A 22,091-nucleotide genomic window follows, 5' to 3' on the forward strand; every position below is an offset into this window, starting at 1 on the left:
CAATTGACATTTTATCATTTTTTTTATCATTTCCTCGCGTCCGAGAATTGTCCTTCCAATCTCTTAACATTTTTCCTAAAGGACTGTCCGTTGGGATGTGGTCCTCGGACGTCCCTCTCATGTCTCCTTCGACACTTAAACAGCTAATACTCGACCGTTTCTTTCTGTATTTTAATTAACCTTACTGAAATCCGGTGTCACCTTCTTCCACACCCACTTCAGGGTCCTGACCCCCTGGGGGATTTCCCCTCTTAACAACCGGTCTAAGGCTGGGTGGTCGAATCAGGTAGACACCTCACTCATCAGATTAATTTAGCCAATTAAATACCTTAATTTATGTGTTGCCAATTCCCTGTACTTCTCGTACGTGCCCGACCACCAAGGCAATACGTAAAGGTCCATTTTCATACCATGGTCTGTTCATACCAGACTTACCTGGTTGAATGCGCCCCATCCCATGGCAATACCTGGCAGCAACCACCCCGTTGCTTACCCAGACGACTATCCCAGCTGCTCGGATACCCGGGTCTTGTATACACAAGAGTTGACCTGACCAAGCCGCCGCGTGTCAGCGTGCCCTGTCTCACGGCAATGGCAGCAACAACCGTTGCTTGCCCCGGTCGCCTGGAGATATACAGATACATATCTTACCCGGGTTTTGTGTATAAAAGAGTTACCCGACCAAACCTGCCACATGTCAGCGCGCTCTGCCCCGCGGTGATGGCAGCAAATACCGTTGCCTACCCCAGTCGCCCGGATAATACTTATTTAAGGCCTTTTTCTTACATGGTCCTGTGCACAAGAGTTACCCGATCGAACCCACCGCATCTCAGCCTGTCTTGTTTCCAGGGTCTCTCAGTCCGGATCACAATCGCCCGAGTCGCCGCGGCAAAGAGGGAAACTAAAGACCGCCGAAATCAGCGAGGTGCACCTTCCCCGTTTTCCCAACAATTGCCGAGCGACCAGAGCTTGGGATCCCAGGACGAGCACCCAAATCTGTTAGAAACAAAATTCAATAAAATTTAGACGAGACCACCAAAGCTGGAAACAAGACAATTTATTCTACGAGCTTGCAAGAAAGGACCCCAATTGCAGAGAGCAATTGAAGTGATGATTAATCAAACTACTACACAGTTATACTTTTGAGCTGCGTAAGGTCACCTCTCCCGACTCCTGCATTACCCAATCTCTCTTAGTATTTTGCCTCTGCCCATCTATGCTCCACGCCCATTGCCCCCTTCCCCAGGTTGGCAACCTTCCTCTCTGGAAGTGCTGACACACACATTACTTTGTCGACAGTACATCAAGATCTGGTTTAACATTTTGTATCAATTCTGCAGGTACATTCCATCCTCGGACATTTCATTAACTTGTATCATTTTGTATAGCCTAAGCATTTCAGTTATCTCATCTTTTTGCTGAAAACATAATTTTTAAAAAGAACTTATTTGCTATAATAATTTCACACCAAAGTTAATGTTTAATTAACCACAATTATACACTGAAAAGTAGAGATACCCTTCCCTAAATACCTGCAGAGTTAATAGTTCTCTTGCTGTACCCCTTTTCTGTATGCTTTTTCTATATCTGCAAAAACAACACTTTTCCCCATTTCTAACACTATCACTGAAGGAAACTTGACATTGTAACTGCTCTGCTCTTGCTAAGGATCCCTGTCCCCAACCCACAAGATATCCTAGGACCATGTCCTCAGGAGTACCTCAGCTCTCCAAAGGGCCTCCCTAGCTATCCAAAAGAAATCTATAGAGAACAGATATTACTTGATCCACACTTTACATTCCCAGTTCTTACTTGATTCACACATTACACTCCCAGTTCGAGACACTAGGGTCTCCAAAAGATGATTTCAGTGGAGTGGCTGATAAATTAAACAGCCAGTTGCCACCAGGAGTTATGTATATTTGTACTGAGGCCTGTCTCCCACCCTGCACCTGCAGAAATGAGAAGTGTTGGGCTCAGGGGACAAGATTTAAGATTCCCAACATCCTTCAACATTTACTCCAAAGCAAAAATGTGCCATATCATGGCAAAACTCTGGGCAAGCATATCTGTGACTTCTTGAATTTAATTAAGCATCGTTGACTGAAAACATTGGCATTATTGTCCACCATTGTCATAATCTGGAGTTCAATGCCAGTGCGAAGGACTGAAGCAGATTTAATCCTAACTTTCGAAAGGGAATTGGATGTAGACTTGAGAAGGCAGGGAAAAATTCAAGACTTGGGTAAAAATCTGGTGAATGCGATTTGTTGGATAACTCTTTTCGGGATGAACCATCCTGATCCTGGCAGGGATGGGGTGTTGGATACATGGATGAAAGTAACATTTGCATTGGGCTTCAAAGTAGAACTGGGAGGAATTTCAGTTGAAAGGCACCAGGTCAATGGCCTAATAGGTACCCATCTCCAGGCAATTTTTCTGGAGGTGAGTCAGCACTGGTGGAGATGGCTAGTTCGCAGTGACAGATCACCAATCTGCATAAATAGCTGCCAATCTGTGGGTTGATTGGGCGTGTCATGAGGATTTCATGGCGTTAGACAATGCCCTCATTGACTACATGCCCAATTGCTGCCTGCAAGTTACTTGTTTGTAAGTTGTATGGCAGCCGATGAAGTCTTCCATTTTATATCACTCTCTGGATGTTCAGCCATGAGCTGGTCATTATTCCTTGTCTTCCACAGAGGTGGCCACATAGCTCTGGCCACCATTTACTTAAAGTAACTCTAAGCTCTTCAGCGGGCACCTCAAATTGGACTCATTCTAGCCTCCCATTTACAGCCATGGCACTGTACCATGCAGGATGCAGGCCCTCTAATTCAGTCTACAACCTCAGGGACCTACCCATCAGCCTCCACCCATTTGATGGCATACTCAGGCAGCGTCTGGATAGCTCTGAAAGGCAAATCACACACAGGGGCACCCTGACAGTCAATGAGCAATCATGAACTGGTAATGGTCTCAACTTGTTCTGGTATTCTAAGAACAGATGGTTCCATCCTCAAATGGAGCAGCACAGGTATCACATTGCAACCATTGTAGAGTGCCTGGAAAAACCTGGCAGCATTAAAACATATAATTACAACTTCTACCTCAGACAATGATTAATAGTGAGCATTCAGCAAGCAATAGATCTCAGCAAGAATAACCTTGATGAGGCAGAACTAATACTGAAGTTACTGTTTTGTGGAGATTAGTACTTTGTTCTTTGTTTGTAAATCTTGAAGAGATAATACATCCCCCCCGCCCCACCCCACCCCCAACTTCCCATGAGCATCTTGTTATACGGCTACAGGGCAGCTGAAAACAAAGTGAGCATTTATCTAACTAGAGACATTGTTGATTCTCTGAAAATGATAAAGTATGCAGTGTGGCAGCAATATTTAAACCTCCAATTGTAATTTATCAATAGACATTAATGTGCATCTTTGTCTCCTAATTTAAGAGCTTTAATTAGATTAGTAAGTACATTAAAATCGTAAAGGAATTTTGATGCTGTATGTTTTAAGTGCCCAAGCACTAATATATGGTAATCACAGTTTCATGGTGTTTAAATATATAAAACCAGGAGATTTTTCAAAATATCTGTCTGCTTTCATTCAATCAGTTCATTAATAATTGCTCCTTAATGATTAGCTGAACTGTTATTTCAGCTGTTATTCAATCATGCAGCAAAAATCAGTTCAACAGAATGTGCAACCATCAGTAATAGTTTCACCAGGATTAGATGCTTAATTCCAGATAGTTATTGAATTGGGTTTCTGGATTAACAGTCCAGCAATAATACTACTAGGCCATTGCCTTCCCCCTAAGTATTTTAAGTATATCCAGACATTTCTTAAATGATGTGAGACCACCTGCCTCCATCACTCTCTCCAGTAGCACATTCCATATAGTTATACCTCTGGGACTTTGTCTTTTCTCAAATCTCCTATAAACAACTTGCTCCTCATGTTAAACTTATGCCCTCTGGTCTTAGACATATCTGCATGGGGAAAGGATTGTCACAATTCACTCTATCTATGTCTTTCATAGCTTTACATACCTCAATCAGATTCCCCCTCAGCCTCCTCTGCTCTAGAGAAAACAAACCCAGCCTATCCAGTCTCTCCTCATAACTGAGGTTTTTCATTCCAGATAACATCCTTGTGAATCTTCTCTGCATTCATGATGTTACCAAAAAGATCAATTGCTGACCTGCAAATCTTTCCAATGTGCCAATGGCTAAGGCTAAGAGAGGGAGAGTCTTTGGGTCAATCAGAACTGTGCAGTAGCTGCAGTTCACCTGCCTCCCCATGTTAAGAAACTCCACGTGTAAGCGCTTACCATGGCTGACTCTCTGGACAAGCAAACATCTTTGTTTTGAGGAACTGCTGACAATGATAATTGATTGGCAACTCTTGGGGGTGGGATCTATCCCCTACTGGGGAGTTAATTGAGTGGGAAGGTCAATGCTGTCAAGGACATGCCTGATGCCTGGCAATTGTTCAAGCCTCCAGGAAAGAAGGGACATTGGTGAAATAACTCTTCAGAGGTTGGCATCCCATCACCAATCACCCCTTATTCACAAATCCATAGCGTTTGACAATGAAACTGCCTCTCATTGTGTCAAACATTCTGAATCCCAATATTGCTGACATACATCCTTTTATGTCAGCCAAGTCTTCCTGATTGGACTAGGTTAACAGCCTCAATCAGGGAATTTATGTTCTGTGAGTTCCATCTGGCTGACCTGTTTACAATGGGTTTCCCACCAGTTCTCTAATGAGTGGATGAGATCCCCAACATCCCCATTAAATTATATCCCATGAATAATTTCATGTCTATTTTTGAAGATGAAGAGCAGATGAAGTTCTTTATTTTCATTGATCAGAAATGTTCCATGCAACAGAAAAATGGTTGTTTTAAACTTAAGTCTTAACAAGTCAGAGACTGAGTGAAGATCTGTAAGTCTCATTTGCAGCAATGATAATCACTTGACAAATGCTAAATATACTGCCAGGTTTGCACGCAGGCAGTGATTCCACATAAAATAATATTAACTTATTTCAATATCTACAAAAAGCACTTCAGGTAACAATATGATCAAATAAAGAAGCTTCCAAAGATCAAAACTGTTTGACAGAAATTGACTAATCATCTGACTCAAAGCTGAGACTGATTAATTATTTACTTCCAAACCACTTGAGTTCAAATTTAATAAAACATTAGTCACTTAAAAAAAGTAAATAAATCCAATGATTTCCGATAGCTGACAGATGTCTCATCTATGCATCCTAGCCACATTAGGTGTGATTTAAGAAGTATATTGAAAAGCCATTTTCTTTATTTTCTCTGAAAAAATATTGCTTTTAATGAACCCTGGAGGTTGTATTATCTGACTATGGAGGAGCAAACTGGCTCGCATTGTTGCCTCACAGTGCAAGGGACCTGGGTTCAATTCCAGCCTCAGGTGACTGTCTGTGTGGAGTTTGCACATTCTTCCCGTGTCTGTGTGAGTTTACTCTGGGTGCTCCGGTTTCCTTCCACTGTTCAAAGATGTGCCAGTTAAGTGGATTGGCCATGCTAAATTGTCCCATAGTGTCCAGGGATGAGCACATTGGGTAGATTAGACATGGGAAATACAGGTTTATGGAGATGGGTGGGGCATGATTCTGGGTAGGACATTCTTCAGAAGGTCGGTGAGGATCCAATGGGCTGAATGTCCTGCTTCTACACTGTAGAGATTCTTTGATTATTGAGTGCAGCATGGATCAAAACAGAGGAATGAGCACAATAGCTTTCTAATTTAGTCAATGCTGTGAATTTATGAAGAAAATACACATTTCTGAAACAGACAATTTTGGTCCAGATAACACTATCTGTTTATATGTAAATTAATATAAAGATGCCTGGTTATCTTAATTGCCTAAATGCCTGTTGCATGAATCAGATTAATGCCAACAGCGTAGGTTTGATTCCTGTTCCAGCTGAGTTAGGCTTGGGACTTGCCTCCTCCTCTGGTGCTTGCAAGTGGAAGACAATAACTAGCCACCGCTGACAAAAACCTACCCAGAGATAGGTCAGGGTACAGCATCTACAGACAAATGAGTTTAGGCACTACTGCTATCAAGAGCAGATGTAAGTCACTAAATTGGACACGTCCATGAGTGGTCCACAAATTAATTAGGTAAAAACAAAGACTGCAGGTGCTGGAAAACAGAGTCTAGATTAGAGTGGTGCTGGGAAAGCACAGCAGGTCAGGCAGCATCCGAGGAGCAGGAAAATTGACATTGCCAGCACCACTCTAATCTAGACACAAATTAATTAAACCTATTGCTTTCCCCATTTCCCCTAGAAAAATGGGATACCTCACCATGGCCTCCATTCTTCTTCATAGCTGTACAGATATAGTGAGCATTGTTGGTCAAACAATATTGCGATAACCTCAATTTTCACCCGATATTTCCACATGTTACTCACGCCTAATTATGCTTTCAGCAGAAACACACATTCAATGCTCCAAGCCTGTGCTGAACCTAGATACTTCTAAGGGCCTGATATTTCCCATTTTCTCCCCAATCTTCTTCCAATTTTTCTACTTTTCAAAATGCTCATATGATATTCTTCTGCTTGAAGTAATGATCTAACACCTTTTCAAATGTGTTTAATCAATTTAACATTGATTGCTACCTGCAGGAAAGCATTTCACAATCTGCAAGCTCTGTAGCATAGATTATGGCTCTCTATTTCTCCTTTCAATAAGTGTGTGTTTCAAGTGGTAGACCTGAGAAATATCACTGGATTTTGGATCAGGTTCAGCAGAGGTTTTAACTGAAGGATCACTACAATGTCACCATATTAAAGAAAGCACTGTTGGTTATTATGGATTTATTTCTGCCTGATAGAATAGACCTCTGTCGTTTATCTGTGGATAGAAAGAGACGGGTTGGGTAACTACTTGAGCAATTATATCAGCTGACATTGAACAGTGTCACGCTGCATGTAATACACTGATCATGGTAGTCAATGTTCTGCTTGCTGTCTTCCACTAAATGTTCTGTCACATTCTAATTTTATTTCTCTTACGTCTTCACTCAAAGGAAAACCAATAATAACGCATGTGCCCTGGATAGAACAACAGTCAGAATTCAACATGCTCAATGCAATTAAAATGAGTTATTCTCCAAGATATTGAAAATCTTGTGTTTATTCTGGGATTGTCCACTAATGACTCAATAATGAGGTAAAATTTTCAATTCAGCCATAACCATCTTCACTTTTGAATCAGAACATTGGGCGATTGAAGTCTCACAATGGACTCTTGATTATGAGATTTAGTTTGATCCTTTGGTGCTTCATATTATGGAAATACAAGAACTTTGGAAACAGGAACAGGAACTGACCCTGGGGCCCCTTCAGCCTGTTCCACTATTCAACATGATCATGGTTGACCTTCTGGCACAAGCTAATTCTCATTCCCACTCCCCACATCCCTGAGAGACCTAAAGCCTCCTTAACTAAGTCTTACATATATTCAACAACAGAAGATTCCCTGCTTCTCTGGGAGACCATTCCAAAGAGAACTTTCTCCTCACATCAGTGCTAAGAAATTGACCCCATATCCTGAGATTATGATTCCATGTTCTAATTTCCCCAGCGAGCCGAAACAACCTCTCAGTGTCTAACCTGTCAATTATCTTCATAATCTCGTATCTTCCAACATGACAATCTCTCATTCTTTGAAACTCATGTGAATTATTTACTCAACTTCACTTCATTGGACATCCCTCTCATCACAGGATACAATTTAATTAACCTTTCCTGAACTAACACCAAATAAAGGTATATGTTTCCTTGAAATGTTGACCTAATATGCATGAAACACTATAGCTGTTCTCTCAACTGTCCTATATAATTGCAACAGTGCTTACTTATGCTTGTACTCTAATCTCCTTGCAATAATGAACAACTTTCCTTCTAATTATTTGCTGCACATGCATGTTGACCTTCTGTAATCCTTGTATGAATGCATTCAAATCTCTCTGTAACTCATAGATGGAGTCAAAGAGATTACAGTATGGAAACAGACCTTTTGGTCCAACTCATTCATGCCGACCAGATATCTCAACCCAATATTGTCCCACCTCCACTCACCCTAAACCTATGCCCTCTAGTTCTGGACTCCCCAACCCCAAGGGAAAGACTTTACCTATTTATCCTATCCATGCCCCTCATAATTTTATAAACCTCTATAAGGTCACCCCTCAGCTTCCCACTCTCCAGGGAAAACAGCCCCAGCCTGTTCAGCCTCTCCCCATAGCTCAAATCCTCCAACCCTGGCAACATCCTTGACAATCCTTTCTGAACCCTTTCAAGTTTCACCACATCTTTCCAATAGGAAGGAGAACAGAATTGCAATATTCCAACAGTGGCCTAACCAATGTCCTGTACAACCGCAACATGACCTCCCAACTCTTGTAGTCAATACACTGACCAATAAAGGAAAGTATACCAAAAGCTTTCTTCACTATTCTACCTACCTGTGACTCCACTTTCAAGGAACTATGAACCTGCACTCCAAGGTCTCTTTGTTCAGCAACACTTCCGTGGACCTTACCAAAGTGTACAAGTCCTGCTAAGATTTGCTTTCCCAAAATGCAGCACCTCGCATTTATCTGAATTAAACTCCATCTGCCACTTTTCAGCCCATTGGCCCATCTGGTCAAAATCCTGTTGTAATCTGAGGTAACCCTCTTCGCTATCCACTACACCTCCAATTTTGGTGTCATCTGCAAACTTACTAACTGTACCTCTTATGCTCGCATCCAAATCATTTATGTAAATAACAAAAAGTGGAGGACCCAGCACTGATCCTGTGGCACTCCACTGGTCACAAGTCTCCAGTCTGAAAAACAACCCTCCACCACCATACTCTGTCTTCTACCTTTGAGCCAGTTCTGTATCCAAATGGTTAGTTCTCCCTGTATTCCATGAGATCTAACCTTGCCAAACAGTCTCCCATGGGGAACCTTGTCGAACACCTTACTGAAGTCCATATAGATCACATCTGTCACTCTGCCCTCATCAATCCTCTTTGTTACTTCCTCAAAAAACTCAATTGAGTTTGTGAGACATGATTTCCCACGCACAAAGCCATGTTGACTACCCCTAATCAGTCCTTGCCTTTCCAAATACATGTACATCCTGTCCCTCAGGATTCCCTCCAACAACTTGACCACCACCGACGTCAGGCTCATTGGTCTATAGTTCCCTGGCTTGTCCTTACCACCTTTCTTTAACAGTGGCACCACGTTATCCAACATCCAGTCTTCCGGCACCTCACCTGTGACTATCGATGATACAAATATCTCAGCAAGAGGCCCAGCAATCACTTCTCTAGCTTCCCACAGAGTTCTTGGGTATACCTGATCAGGTCCTGGGGATTTATCCACTTTTATTTCAAGACATGTTTCAAGACATCCAGCACTTCCTCCTCTGTAATATGGACATTTTGCAGGATGTCACCATCTATTTCCCTACAGTCTCTATCTTCCATATCCTTTTCTACAGTAAATACTGATGCAAAATACTCGTTTAGTCTCTCCCCCATTTTCTGCGGCTCCACACAAAGGCCGCCTTGCTGATCTTTGAGGGGCCCTATTCTCTCCCCAGTTACCCTTTTGTCCTTTATGTATTTGTAAAAACTCTTTGGATTCTCCTTAATTCTATTTGCTAAAACTATCTCATGTCCCCATTTTGCCCTGCTGATTTCCCCCTTAAGTATACTCTTACTGCCTTTATACTCTTCTAAGGATTCACTCATTCTATCCTCTTTTCCTTCTTTTTCTTAACCAAACCCTCAGTTTCTTTAGTCATCCAGCATTCCCTGTACCTACCAGCCTTCCCTTTCACCCTGACAGGAATGTACTTTCTCTAGATTCTCGTTACCTCATTTCCGAAGGCTTCCCATTTTCCAGCCATCCCTTTACGTGCGAACATCTGCCCCCAATCAGCTTTCAAAAGTTCTTGCCTAATACCATCAAAATTGGCCTTTCTCCAATTTAGAATTTCAACTTTTAGATCTGGTCTATCCTTTTCCATTATTATTTTAAATCTAATAGAATTTTAAAACCTAATAGAACTCAACGTTTATATTTTCATGGTTGTTAAAAAATATTGTGTTCTTTGATACTTACAACCAAAATTAATCATCTACATTTCCACACTCGATATTACATCATGTTTTTGCTACTTATTAAAATATGCATACATCTTTGTAGTCTTTGTGTCTTCCTCATAGCCTACACTCCCACTTAGCATTATATTGCCAATAAATGTATATACATTACTCTTCGTCTCCTCATTACTGTAAATTGTAAGTAGTTGTTGCCCAGCACTGACACACAGAATACTCCATGATTCATAGTCTGCAACCCAAAATATTCCCTCTCAGGGACTAATGTTCACTTTAGCTACTTGTCTCCTTTTTATATACTTCCAAAAGCTCTTGCAATTTGTTTTAATATTCCTGGCCAGTTTACTCTTATTCCATATTTTTCCATATTGTCAGTATTTTGTTGCCTTTTGCTGGTTTACAAAATATTCCCGATCCTCAAAGTTGCAACTCTTCTTGTGACATTATAAGTCTCTTCATTTAATCTAATACTTTCCTTCCTTACTCAGTAAGCATCAGATAGATTTCCTTGCTTTTTTGTACTTTTTAATTAATGTATTTTTATAGAATGTTTCAAATTGTTTTCTGAAATGCTTCTAATTGTTTATTTACTGACATACCTTTTGTCAACTTACCTAATCAACATCAGTTGTTCTTCTCCCATAACAATGTAATAGGTTTAATTTAAATTTAGACTTCTTGTTTAGGCTGGCATTATGTTACTTTTAAACTTCATTAAGAATTCAGTTGCATTGTTGACACTGTATTGACAGTTGAATTTTTAAATTTCTGATGACCTTACAAATTAAAAATGCCTCATTGAAAAATTTTAGGTGTAAATAATTTTATCCTGAGAATATTCACAACATATTGTTCCAGTAAACTGTCACAAAGTCCTGCATTTATAAAAGAACAGGGGAAATCTCCCCATTATAATGTGCATTATTTATCCCCATCACATAGCTTTTTTTATTGGGATGTCACTATGTATGAATTGGCTGCTATACTTCATGTTTGGTAACAATGTTTTCTTTCATTCACTTATAGTGTGAGAATCCCTGACAGGGCCAGCATTTGTTGCCCAGTGCCTTTGAGAAGATGATGGTGATCCATCTTCTCGAGTCGCTCAAGTCCATATTGTGTAGAAACACTAATAGTGTATGAAAAGGATGCTCCAGGATTTTGACCTAGCAACAATTCAAGAACAATGACGATGTATCCAAGTTAGCATGTTTTGTAGCTTGCAGGGGAAATTACAATTGGAAGTAGTCCCAAATCTCTGCTGCTCTTGACCTTCTGGGTGGTGGAGATCCTGTAATTGGCAGATGCCACTAAAGCAGACCTGGTTGTTGCTGCAGCGTATCTTGCAGACTATATACATCATTACCAGTATACATTAGTAATGGAGTAAGTGAGTGTTTAGGTGGTTGGATGGGGTGCCAATTAAGTGATTGCTATGTCCTACATTGTGTTGATCGTTGTGTGTGCTGTTGAAACTGCACTCATTCAAGAAAGCAGATCATAATTCCTCATACTCTTGACTTATGTCTGTTGATGATGGATGGGTTTGAGGATTAAGGAGGTGAAATGCTCACTGCAGATTTCCCATTCTCTGAACTGGCTTGTACTCAGTATTTAAATGGCTTAGACCAATTAAGATGCAGACAACTGTCCCAGGATCTTGATTGTGAGGGATTCAGTGATTGTAATTTCATTGAATCCCATCGGTAATCTGCTCTTTATGGAGATGGTCATTGGCTGGCGTGATATGGTAGATACTTCCCTTATCAGCCCAAGCTTGTAGGTTGTCCAGATCTTGCTACAGACAGACATGGAGTAACTCCATGGTTGAGAAGACACAACTGCAGTGGAACATTATGCAATAATCAATAAACAACTCCACTTCTGATGTTATGATGGAGGGAAGATCTGGGATGAATCAGCTGAAAATGGCTTAACCTGGGACTCTAGCCTGAGTAATGAGAGATGTTGTGAAACTGGGATGTGTGGCATTGAAAACCATGGCCTTCTTGATAGGTATGATTCCAATGAGCAGTGAGATTCCCCTAATTCCTTTTACTTTAATTTTCATAGGGCTCCTTGATGCTAAATTAATGATTACCTCTCTTGTCTATATTTTGCTAAAGTCAATAATGATGTCAGGCACTAAACTGCACTGTCAGAACCCAAAATGAATATTTCTGAGTAGGTTACTGCTGTAGAGGTGCAACTTAATCACACTTTTATCAACCTTTCTTAAAGATGGACAGTGAACTCATGGGTCTGTAATTAGCCTGACTGGATTTATGCTACTTTTAGTGCAGTGCACATATCTGGTCATTTTTTTGCATTGTTAGATAATCCAGTTTTACAGCTCCCCTGGAACAATTTTATTGTTTTATGGTCAGTATGTCAGTAGACTTTTAAATGACATGCTCAGAATATCAATACTGTACGTAGCATGTGAACAAAGGGTTTAGAGGTGTCAGATTCCATCTTACTTGAAGCTGTGATACACAGAAGGTAGCTTGCTACTCTCTGTATGAAAATTACTTAATGTGAGCCCAGGCATGAATGTGTCCATAAATGTAATATTTATGCACATTAATGCACTGTAATAACGTTTGTTGGAGCTTTCAATATCACATTACCCAGATCCTAGTTTTTTACATGATCACATGGCTATAACGTCGCATCAGATGAAAATATCCTACTGGAGATAGACACAAACCAATCTTGGCCAGAAGTGAGTTCAGTCCAAAAAGCAAGTCATAACACAATGGAGTGACCTCTCCCTCACTCCTATACTGGTTCTCTAGCTCCCTCAGGTTCAGGTCTCCCTTTATCATTGAGGGGAGAAATCAAAGTGTTATCAACCTGAGAAATAGATGGTGGAAATAGAAGAGAAAGACACCAATTCTGAAGGATGACTGTGAGGGATGGGTAGGAAATGGCGCAAAGTTGACCCTGATTCTGATTGTTGATTGTACAGAGGTGGATGTGGGGAACTGAGTGGGAGAAAAAGGAATTGGTGGAACAGTAAGGCATAGTCATCTGAGGAATGCTGTGCAGGACACAGCTGGGAAACTGGGGACAGGAACATAGAAAGCCATTCATTCTTCCCTCATCCTGTGCATATTGAAACTCTTGCAGCACTGCTTCCATGATGAGGAGAGCAGACTCCTGTTAAACACTTCCTTGACCACTTCCTTCCATGTCTGCCTGAATGGAGAAGCTGGCCTCATTCTCCTGGCTGTAGGATTCCAAATCTTACTTTAGTCCTTCAGATCCCACAGCTAGACCTCCAGGTAAATGTGAGAGACCTCGAAACACACTTTCCATGTCTTCCTTCCATTCCAGGTCTGGTAAAGCTTCCAAACACACTCTGACCTGTGTTTAGTTCCCTTAACTAGAAATCCTTCCTTTGAATGACATCCTGGCTGCTCTCTCTCTGATGGGTTGAGAAAACAAGAAGCTGAGTTAATGAGCCATGACTAAGTCTGCTTCTGCTGAGCAATGGGATGGAGCATCAGTGATGTACCTGAGATATCAGCAACCCCATGTAAAATTCTGAGAAGAGACATGGAACAGTCTGTTTATGTTCACTTACCTGGAAATACAGTCATGATTTAGAGATGTTGTCCACCTGATGAAGGAGCACCACTCCGAAAGCTAGTGTTTCCAAATAAGCCTGTTGGACTATAGTCTGGTGTTGTGTAATTTTTAACTCTGGAAATACAGAACATTGTATAGTAGCAATAAATATGTTTTGAACAAATGCACCAGATTTTTGTCATTTATCGCTAAAGGGAAACCTCCTCAATCACAATCACAGGCCACAAGTTCCTTGAAGACAGATCCAAATGCCATTCAAATAAAAACTGAATGAACTGCGGATGCTGTAAATCAGAAACAAAAACAGAAGTTGCTGGAAAAGCTCAGCAGGTTGGGCAGCATCTATGAAGAAAAATCAGAGTTAATATTTTGGGTCCAGTGACCCTTCCTCAGAACTAATCAAATACTGTTCAAAGTGGACTCAGGCCATGAAGCAGTTTCACTCACAAATAGGGATCCTGAATCTCTAAGACAAGCCCATACAGACACAGTATCTCAACATCACTCTTCCATCTCCACCCCAACACGACTCACCAGTTTGTTATAATGTTCACTTATGGCAATGGTCTTTAACTGGAAAACCCAAATTGGGTTTCTGCTGCGAACCTCAAAAACAAAACATAACGTAGAGCTCTATCATTCCTAAATCTTACAGCTGACATCTGTAGCATTTTTGGTTATTGCATCATCTAGTACAGTTCTTGGTTTCAATAGCTGTTAGTAGCATTTTTGTTGTAGCTTAATGATATACTTCATGCCTTCAATATGGTTGCCATGCTTACATTTCATTCTGCCAGGTTTGCTAAACTGCACGTTGGTACAATGTCTATGATTTTTACTTGAATCGATGATCTTTGCTTTAGCTGAACATCACTCTCCATGTTTTCATGTCAGTGCCTCCTATAACACTTTCTGACAGCGACTCACCTTTTTTTATCACTGTACAGGTTTCCTTATCTGCAGTTCTGAATGCCAGCATCAGCTTCTGTCAGGTTTTTGTTTTTAACCATTTCTTTGAGCAGGTGAACAGTTGGATATAAAAGTTATCTCTTTTCAAATACATATGACTGCTTTCTACAGCAACAGTGGTGGCAATAATCTGAAATTTGGACATTAATTTGTTTCTGCCTTTAAATTTCAGCTGATTAAGGCTGGGAGGATAGTGATGCCCATGTCAGGGGTAGTCAGGGAGATCGATATCCCATTGGGGGAGAGACATTCCCCTGTCAATGGAGACAGATACCCCTACCAGTGCAAGAGAGTTACCTTGAGAGATATGACCGTCAAGGTAGACAGATACCCCCATTGAGAAAGCCAGATACTCTGGTCAGGGGAAGGGAGATACCCTGAGAGATATCATTAAGAAGATCGACAGATACCCTGGTCAGGGATCGTGGGATACCCTGAGAAATATAACTGTCAAGGTAGACAGTGTCAAAGGAGACACCTTCCACCGTGACGGGGAGAGGGATAGGTCTCATTGTAGCGTTAATTGTCTAACAATTCAGTATGCCATAGCTGACTTGGGCCATCTGGAATGCCACACTTTGCCTCATGTTAGTATGCCATTGTCTTTGAGTCTGTCATGACTTTCTGCACCTTTTCCACCACAGGATTTTAAATATCAACATCAATTTTCATTCATTTTCTTTTCTAGGAATTATATTTTCCTCATTATAAGTTAAGCAAGCTTTTCAATCATTTGAGTAGATGAATATTAACATCATTCCCATTGGTAAATGCTAGGAGTTCGAGCAGAGTAACATGAACAGTCAGCTAGGGGTGGGTAGCTTCTTTCACCATCGTGTGTACACTCATATGGCCCTCTCTGGGTCCTTTCTGCAATATCACAGTCTGAACTTCAGGTAAAGTCTCTGCTATGCAGTCCTGTAAGCAGAATCCATTTGCCCAATTGAGTGAAATTGCAACCCACAATATTTTGAGGATATTTAAATGGTGAAGTAGCCATTTGAATGAACAAATAATCTTATTTAAAAAATAATGAATCACCTTTACTCTAACCAGCTTTAAGCTTAATTGAACTCACAAAAAGTTGATATCTGATGTCCACCCATCTGATGTTCTCCTTTATAGTACTGAATGGAGGGTAAACCTAGATGTGTGTGTAAAACAGCATTTGACTCAGTCCTATTCATTATCTTACTATGAGAACAGGGTTAGAGTTCAATCTGAACTGTGTCCTGTTGATTCTCTATTAAAACTGTAAACAGACGATTACCTCTGTCATATTTTGTGGGACTTTGAGATGATGAATGGCATCAAGATTGATCTTTATTATTATTACTGAGGAGATTCTCAACAAAACAAAATGCATAACCCCTAGAGATAAGATTTAATGAATATGCAGGTATGCTGTGATGTAACATCGTTCCCAGTAGTCATGTGATAGAGACTCTGATAGAAGGTCAGAATGGAACAGCTCTCGGCAGAAATGTCCACTATAATACCATCATGAATGCATTGCTAATACATGCTTCTTGACAAAACAGTTTGAGCTGATCTGATCAAATAAACCCATACTAAAACATGACAACACCAGTGCAGACAACTATCTAGAGTTGACAGTGTTTCCCTTGGAAGAGGCTGAAGAGGTATGGGGAAACCGGCAAACCAGGGGGCAAGAATTTTTAAAATACTTTTCAAATACTGTAAATTGAAGACTCATACAAAGCGAGGTATATTCCAATGTGACAACATGTCCATATGTCAGTCAAGCAATCTCCACCTCTTCCACAGATGAACCCATACTAAAACACTCACCTTACCTTTTTCTGAAGAAACTTCAAATGTTCATTACAGGAGCAAAGGAGGCTTAAGAAATGGCAGAAAATGGAAAATTGTGTTTCTTTATTGTTTGAGATTTAATAATGAAGAAGTGGTGATGTCATGGCAATCTCACCAGAATAGTAGTCCAGACCTTCAACTAAATGTCCTGGGGGTGCAAGATTTTAATTCCACCTTGGCAGATGGTAAAAGTTGAATTCAAGAAAACATCTGCTGTAATGATGACTATGTCACCATTGTTAGCTGTCATTAAAACCCACCCTGTTTCACTTATGTCCTTTAGAGAAACAAATCTGCCATCTTCACCTGGTCTAACCCACATGTGGCTCTTGACCCACAGCAATGTGGTTGATTCAAAACTGCCTCCTGAAATAGCCCTTGCAAGCCATTCTGTACAAGGGCTATTACGAATGGACAATAAATGCTGATATTATAGTAATACCCATGTCCTATGAGTGAATGAAAGACAATAGTCATAACTTTCTTACACTTGCCTGTTTAATTATAATTTAACGTGCCCACTGGATGTTCTTTGGTTAAAATAAATATAATATCAGAAACAAAAGATTAGGCCTTTTTGGGAGGATCAGAATACTGTGCGCATGATTGTTTACGAAACAGTAATGATAATGCTTCAAAACAGAATTAATTCATTGTAAAGCACAATGTGATACTGTGAGAATGTAAAAGCTGTCATTGAATATTCTCTCTTTATTCTTGCCCAGTTGTAAGGTAGACTTTCAGGCTTGATGGTCTCAGGATGTCAGTTTGATCGCTGAGCTAGAAGATTCATGTTCAGACGTTTTGTCACCATATGAGGTAACATCTTCAGTGAGCTTCAGGACGAAGCATTGCTGATGATGCCTGTTTTCTATTTATATGTTTGGGTTTCTTTGGGTTGATGATGTCATTTCCTATGGTGATGTCATTTCCTGTTCTTTTTCTTAGGGGGTGGTAAATCGGGTCCAAGTCAATGTGTTTGTTGATAGAGTTCTGGTTGGACTGCCATGCTTCTAGGAATTCTCGTGCATGTCTCTGTTTGGCTTGTTCTAGGATGAATGTGTTGTCCCAGTCAAAGTGGTGTCCTTCTTCAACTGTATATAAGGATATTAGTGAGAGAGGGTCATGTCGTTTAGTGGCTAGTTGAGGTTCATGTATCCTGATGGCTAGTTTTCTGCCTGTTTGTCCAATGTAATGTTTGTTACAGCCCTTGCACGGTATTTTGTAAATGACATTAGTTTTGCTTGTTGTCTGTATAACATCTTTCAAGTTCATTAGCTACTGTTTTCGTGTGTTGGTGCGTTTGTGGGCTACCATGATGCCAAGGGGTCCGAGTCGTCTGGCAGTCATTTCCGAGATGTCTTTGATGTAGGGGACAGTGGCAAGTGTATCTGGACGTGTTTTGTCTGCTTGTTTGGGTTTGTTGCTGAGAAATCTGCGGACTGTGCTCATTGGGTACCCATTCTTTTTGAATACACTCTGCAGGTGATTTTTCTCTGCTCTGCATAGTTCCTCTGTGCTGCAGTGTGTGGTGTCTCATTGGATTAATGCCCTGATGTATCTTCATTTGTGGTCTCAAATAAAACTGGTTTGTTACTCAAACTCCATCTCAAAAGACATCCACATGAATTGGTCACTCCTGGCCCGTTCAACCCTGGAGTCTTCGTGATTTGATCTGAAATTTGAATTGGCATAGATACAGCACCAAAAGTATAACTTTGTCTTAGAGGTTGAGTGAATCGGAAAGTTTCAGTATATATTTTGCAGGTTTTTGAAGCCTCAGGTACCAAAAGCAGTTGCATAGAGTCATCACAACTGATTGCCTTTAGTAAAAGCATGTTCTTTCAGAATAATCTTTACAGTGGAAAAATGATGAGGACAATGGTTTGAAAATGTTTCTTTTTAAAGCAGTCTGTGTGAAATTTAAAGCTGGGAGATGGTATTGTTCATTTGTAAGTGTTGACAAAATTGAACTAAAAATGAGTCACATTAGATTACTGACAGTGTGGAAACAGGCCCTTCGGCCCAACAAGTCCACACCGACGCGCACCCACCCAGTCCCATTCCCCTACACCTAACACATTCACATAACCTGCACATGTTTGGACTGTGGGAGGAAACCAGAGCATCCAGAGGAAACCCATGCAGACACAGGGAGAATGTGCAAACTCCACACAGTCAGTCGCCTGAGGTGGGAATTGAACCCAGGTCTCTGGCGCTGTGAGGCAGCAGTGCTAACCACTGTGCCACCGTGCCACCCACATATAACATTCCAATTCATTTTCTTTCTCCTTTAAGGAGAAAAAAAGTTGTATAGAACAGTACAACTTTGTCCATAGGGATAGTCAGTGGAATCTAGGTTCAAAGTAATGTAATCTTTATTACTTTTGATTTTTATATTGATGAGAGACAAAGGTTATTTATAATTGTCATATTAGTAAAATCATGTGCTATAAAATACTATATAATGTTACCTGCAACAAACAGGGAGTTTATTTCAAATCAGGTGGGAACAATGCAGATGGGCTTGGGAGCAGGAAATCTGGTAGAAATGGGTTTTCTGCATATACGCCTGAATTTAATCATAAATTCTGATTGCTTTCTTGTTCTCTGTACTTCACAACTACACCAAAACAAATTTAAAAGCTGGAAGGGGAGGCCTTCAGCATCAGGACATATCTGGAGAATGGAGAGGAAACAGGGAATATCAGGGCTCATGGGGAACAATAATAGAAAGCTGGAGCTACAGAAACCTGAGGAAGCTGGAGCAGGAGGTCATTGGGGTACAGGGCAAGCAACAACAGTGAGGCCGGTATTCCAGGAGATTGGAGGCCTTGAGGAGGTGACCATTTTATCTGGATGCATCACAGCTTGGTACGGCAACTACTCTACCCAGGACCATAAAAAAACTACAGAGAGTTATGAACACAGCCGAGTCCATCACCCAAACCATATTTCAGTCCAAAGACTCCATCTACATTTCTTGCTGCCTCAGAAAGGCAGGCAACACCATTAAAACCTTCCAACCTCTTCCGTCAGGCAGAAGATACAAATATTTAAACACATGTACCAACGGATTCAAGAACAGCTTCTTCCCTGCTGATATTAGACTTCTGAATGGACCTCTCAATTTTCAAATCTAATGTTGATCTTGTTTTTTGAGTACCTTCTTTGCAGCAATAACTTTGTATTTGTCGCTCTGTTCAAACACCCAATGATCTTTCTGTGTTATGATCTACCTGTACTGCACACAAAACAACCTTCACTATACCTCGGTACATGTGACATAATATATTGAATCAAATCAAATCATACTAGATGTCTGATCAAAAGGCCATTGGAACCAGCAAGTCGATAGAGAGGCACTCATGCCTTGAACACAACTATCCTTGCTTTTCTTTAGTTGCTGTGTTTCCCAAGCCCCTGAAAGATTGACCGGTTAGAATAGATTCCCTACAGTGGGGAAGCAGGCCCTTCGGCCCAACCAGTCCACACTGGCCCTCTGAAGAGTAACCCATCCCCCTCTGACTAAAGCGCCGAACACTATGGGCAGTTTAGCATGGCCAATTCACCTGATCTGCACATCTTTGGATTGTGGGAGGAAACCGGAGCACCTGGAGGAAACCCACGCAAACACAGGGAGAATGTGTAAACTCCACACAGACAGTATCCCAAGGCTGGAATCGAACCTGGGACCTAAGTGCTGTGAGGCAGCAGTACTAACGACTGGGCCACTGTGCCGCCCCCTAAAAAATAAAACATAAGCTTAGGTTATGCATAGGTTTAAGATTTTGATACAATATGAGGCACGTAGTTCATTAAAATATTTATATTGTCAAGCTACCGATCAGGGTTTGTCCTCTTGTCTTGTTTATTCTAAAATTGGAAGTAGATTGGTTCGAGGTGAGTTGGGTTGTGTTGACTTTATCATCATTATAACATTCCGCTTGCTTAGCACAATCTAGTTTCAGACATTTAAAGCACACTCTCTGGTCTTTATGGATGGATATTTATATATCCCAGACTCTGTTGTGACAGTCCCAAAAGGACTTTGTGAATGCCTTGAAGATGTCCTCAAGCCAGTTCTGAGGAAGAGTCACTTGTCCAGAAATGTTAACTTTGATTTCTCTTCACAGGTGCTGTCAGTCCTTCTGAGCTTTTCCAGCAATTTCTGTTTTTGTCCTCAAATCATTCCTGAAGAGCTCAAACATCCCTACTAACAAATGGGAATCCCTGGCTTGTGACCAACCAAATGGAGCAATCAGGAAGGTACTAAACACTCAGGCGCCTGAGAAACATGGATCATAGACAAAAAAAAATTGGGAAAACTGTCTGAAATGGCCAGCAAGGAACTTCTTGACATTAAGAGCATGAAGTACCATTTTGCATCCAAGTGTTAATGGTAAAACTAGGTTCTTGCTCACAGAGAGAGGCTATTTTGCATGCATTAGCATGAGCTTATGTCTTGTTCTGAGTTAATCTTACCTCATTAATACAGTTTCTCATTCTCCTATCTGCTAGAAGAATCTAGAAAGCATCAATTGACATCATAAAAGACAGAGTGGTTACGTGGCAACTACAGCTCACCCCTTGTTTGTCCAAAACTCCATTTTGGACATCAGGTAAAAACATTTGAAGACATGCTTCATGGACAGTGACTGCACTCACACTTCATCTGTGGACATTGACAGCTGATATGTAACTACCTCACTACCATCTCAGTGCTCCTGTCCAATTCAAGTATAGTACGGTTCTGCTCTGTCATCTTGCACCTGGAATGGTCTGGCTCCTTTCATTGAAATGCTTCTGTCAGAACAATACATGCAGGGACAGGCACCCATCTTATAGATTGATCTAGAGTGCATCTCAGGGCAGCTCGGTGACCATCTCAGCACTCACTCAGTATACCTGCTTTGTGTTACCATTTTGTGTTTCACCCCTTCAGCCCAGGGTTAAAAGCTCACATTGCTTCTATCTTGACTTACCATAGCCACAAAGCCAGAAAGCTAGTTATGTTTGTCAGCTCTGACAAGTCAAAGGGATGGATGTCAATGAATTCAATACACGGAGTGACATCGAACAATTCTTCCGCCGCCTTCGCCTCCGTGCCTTCTTCTTCAATCAAGACTCTCGCCCACCCTCTGACGACCCCTTCTCCCACCTCCAACACACCCCGTCCACCTGGACACCCCGTGCTGGCCTCCTACCTGCCCTCGACCTCTTCATAGCAAACTGCCGCCGCGATATTAACCGCTACCTGAACTCCCACACCCCTCCCACCCACTCCAACCTCTCACCCTCGGAACGCGCAGCCCTCCACTCCCTCCGTTCCAACCCCAACCTCACCATCAAACCAGCAGACAAGGGAGGCGCAGTAGTAGTTTGGCGCACCGACCTCTACACCGCTGAGGCCAAACGCCAGCTCGCAGATACCTCCTCCTACCGTCCCCTTGACCATGACCCCACCCCTCACCACCAAACCATCATCTCCCAGACC

General features: G+C 41.2%; 1 protein-coding gene across 1 annotated transcript in view; it reads left to right on the plus strand.

Annotated features, from left to right (window-relative positions):
• The first annotated feature begins 411 nt into the window (after positions 1-411).
• Positions 412-22,091, plus strand: part of LOC122563391 (glutamate receptor ionotropic, kainate 3-like) — a 562,582-nt gene continuing 540,902 nt past the window's right edge. The window contains exon 1 of the mRNA XM_043717129.1: positions 412-925. Within this exon, the coding sequence (XP_043573064.1) occupies positions 412-925 (514 nt within the window). The remainder of the gene's footprint in view (positions 926-22,091) is intronic.

This window comes from Chiloscyllium plagiosum, chromosome 27, assembly GCF_004010195.1.
Source record: "Chiloscyllium plagiosum isolate BGI_BamShark_2017 chromosome 27, ASM401019v2, whole genome shotgun sequence".
NCBI lineage: Eukaryota > Metazoa > Chordata > Chondrichthyes > Orectolobiformes > Hemiscylliidae > Chiloscyllium > Chiloscyllium plagiosum.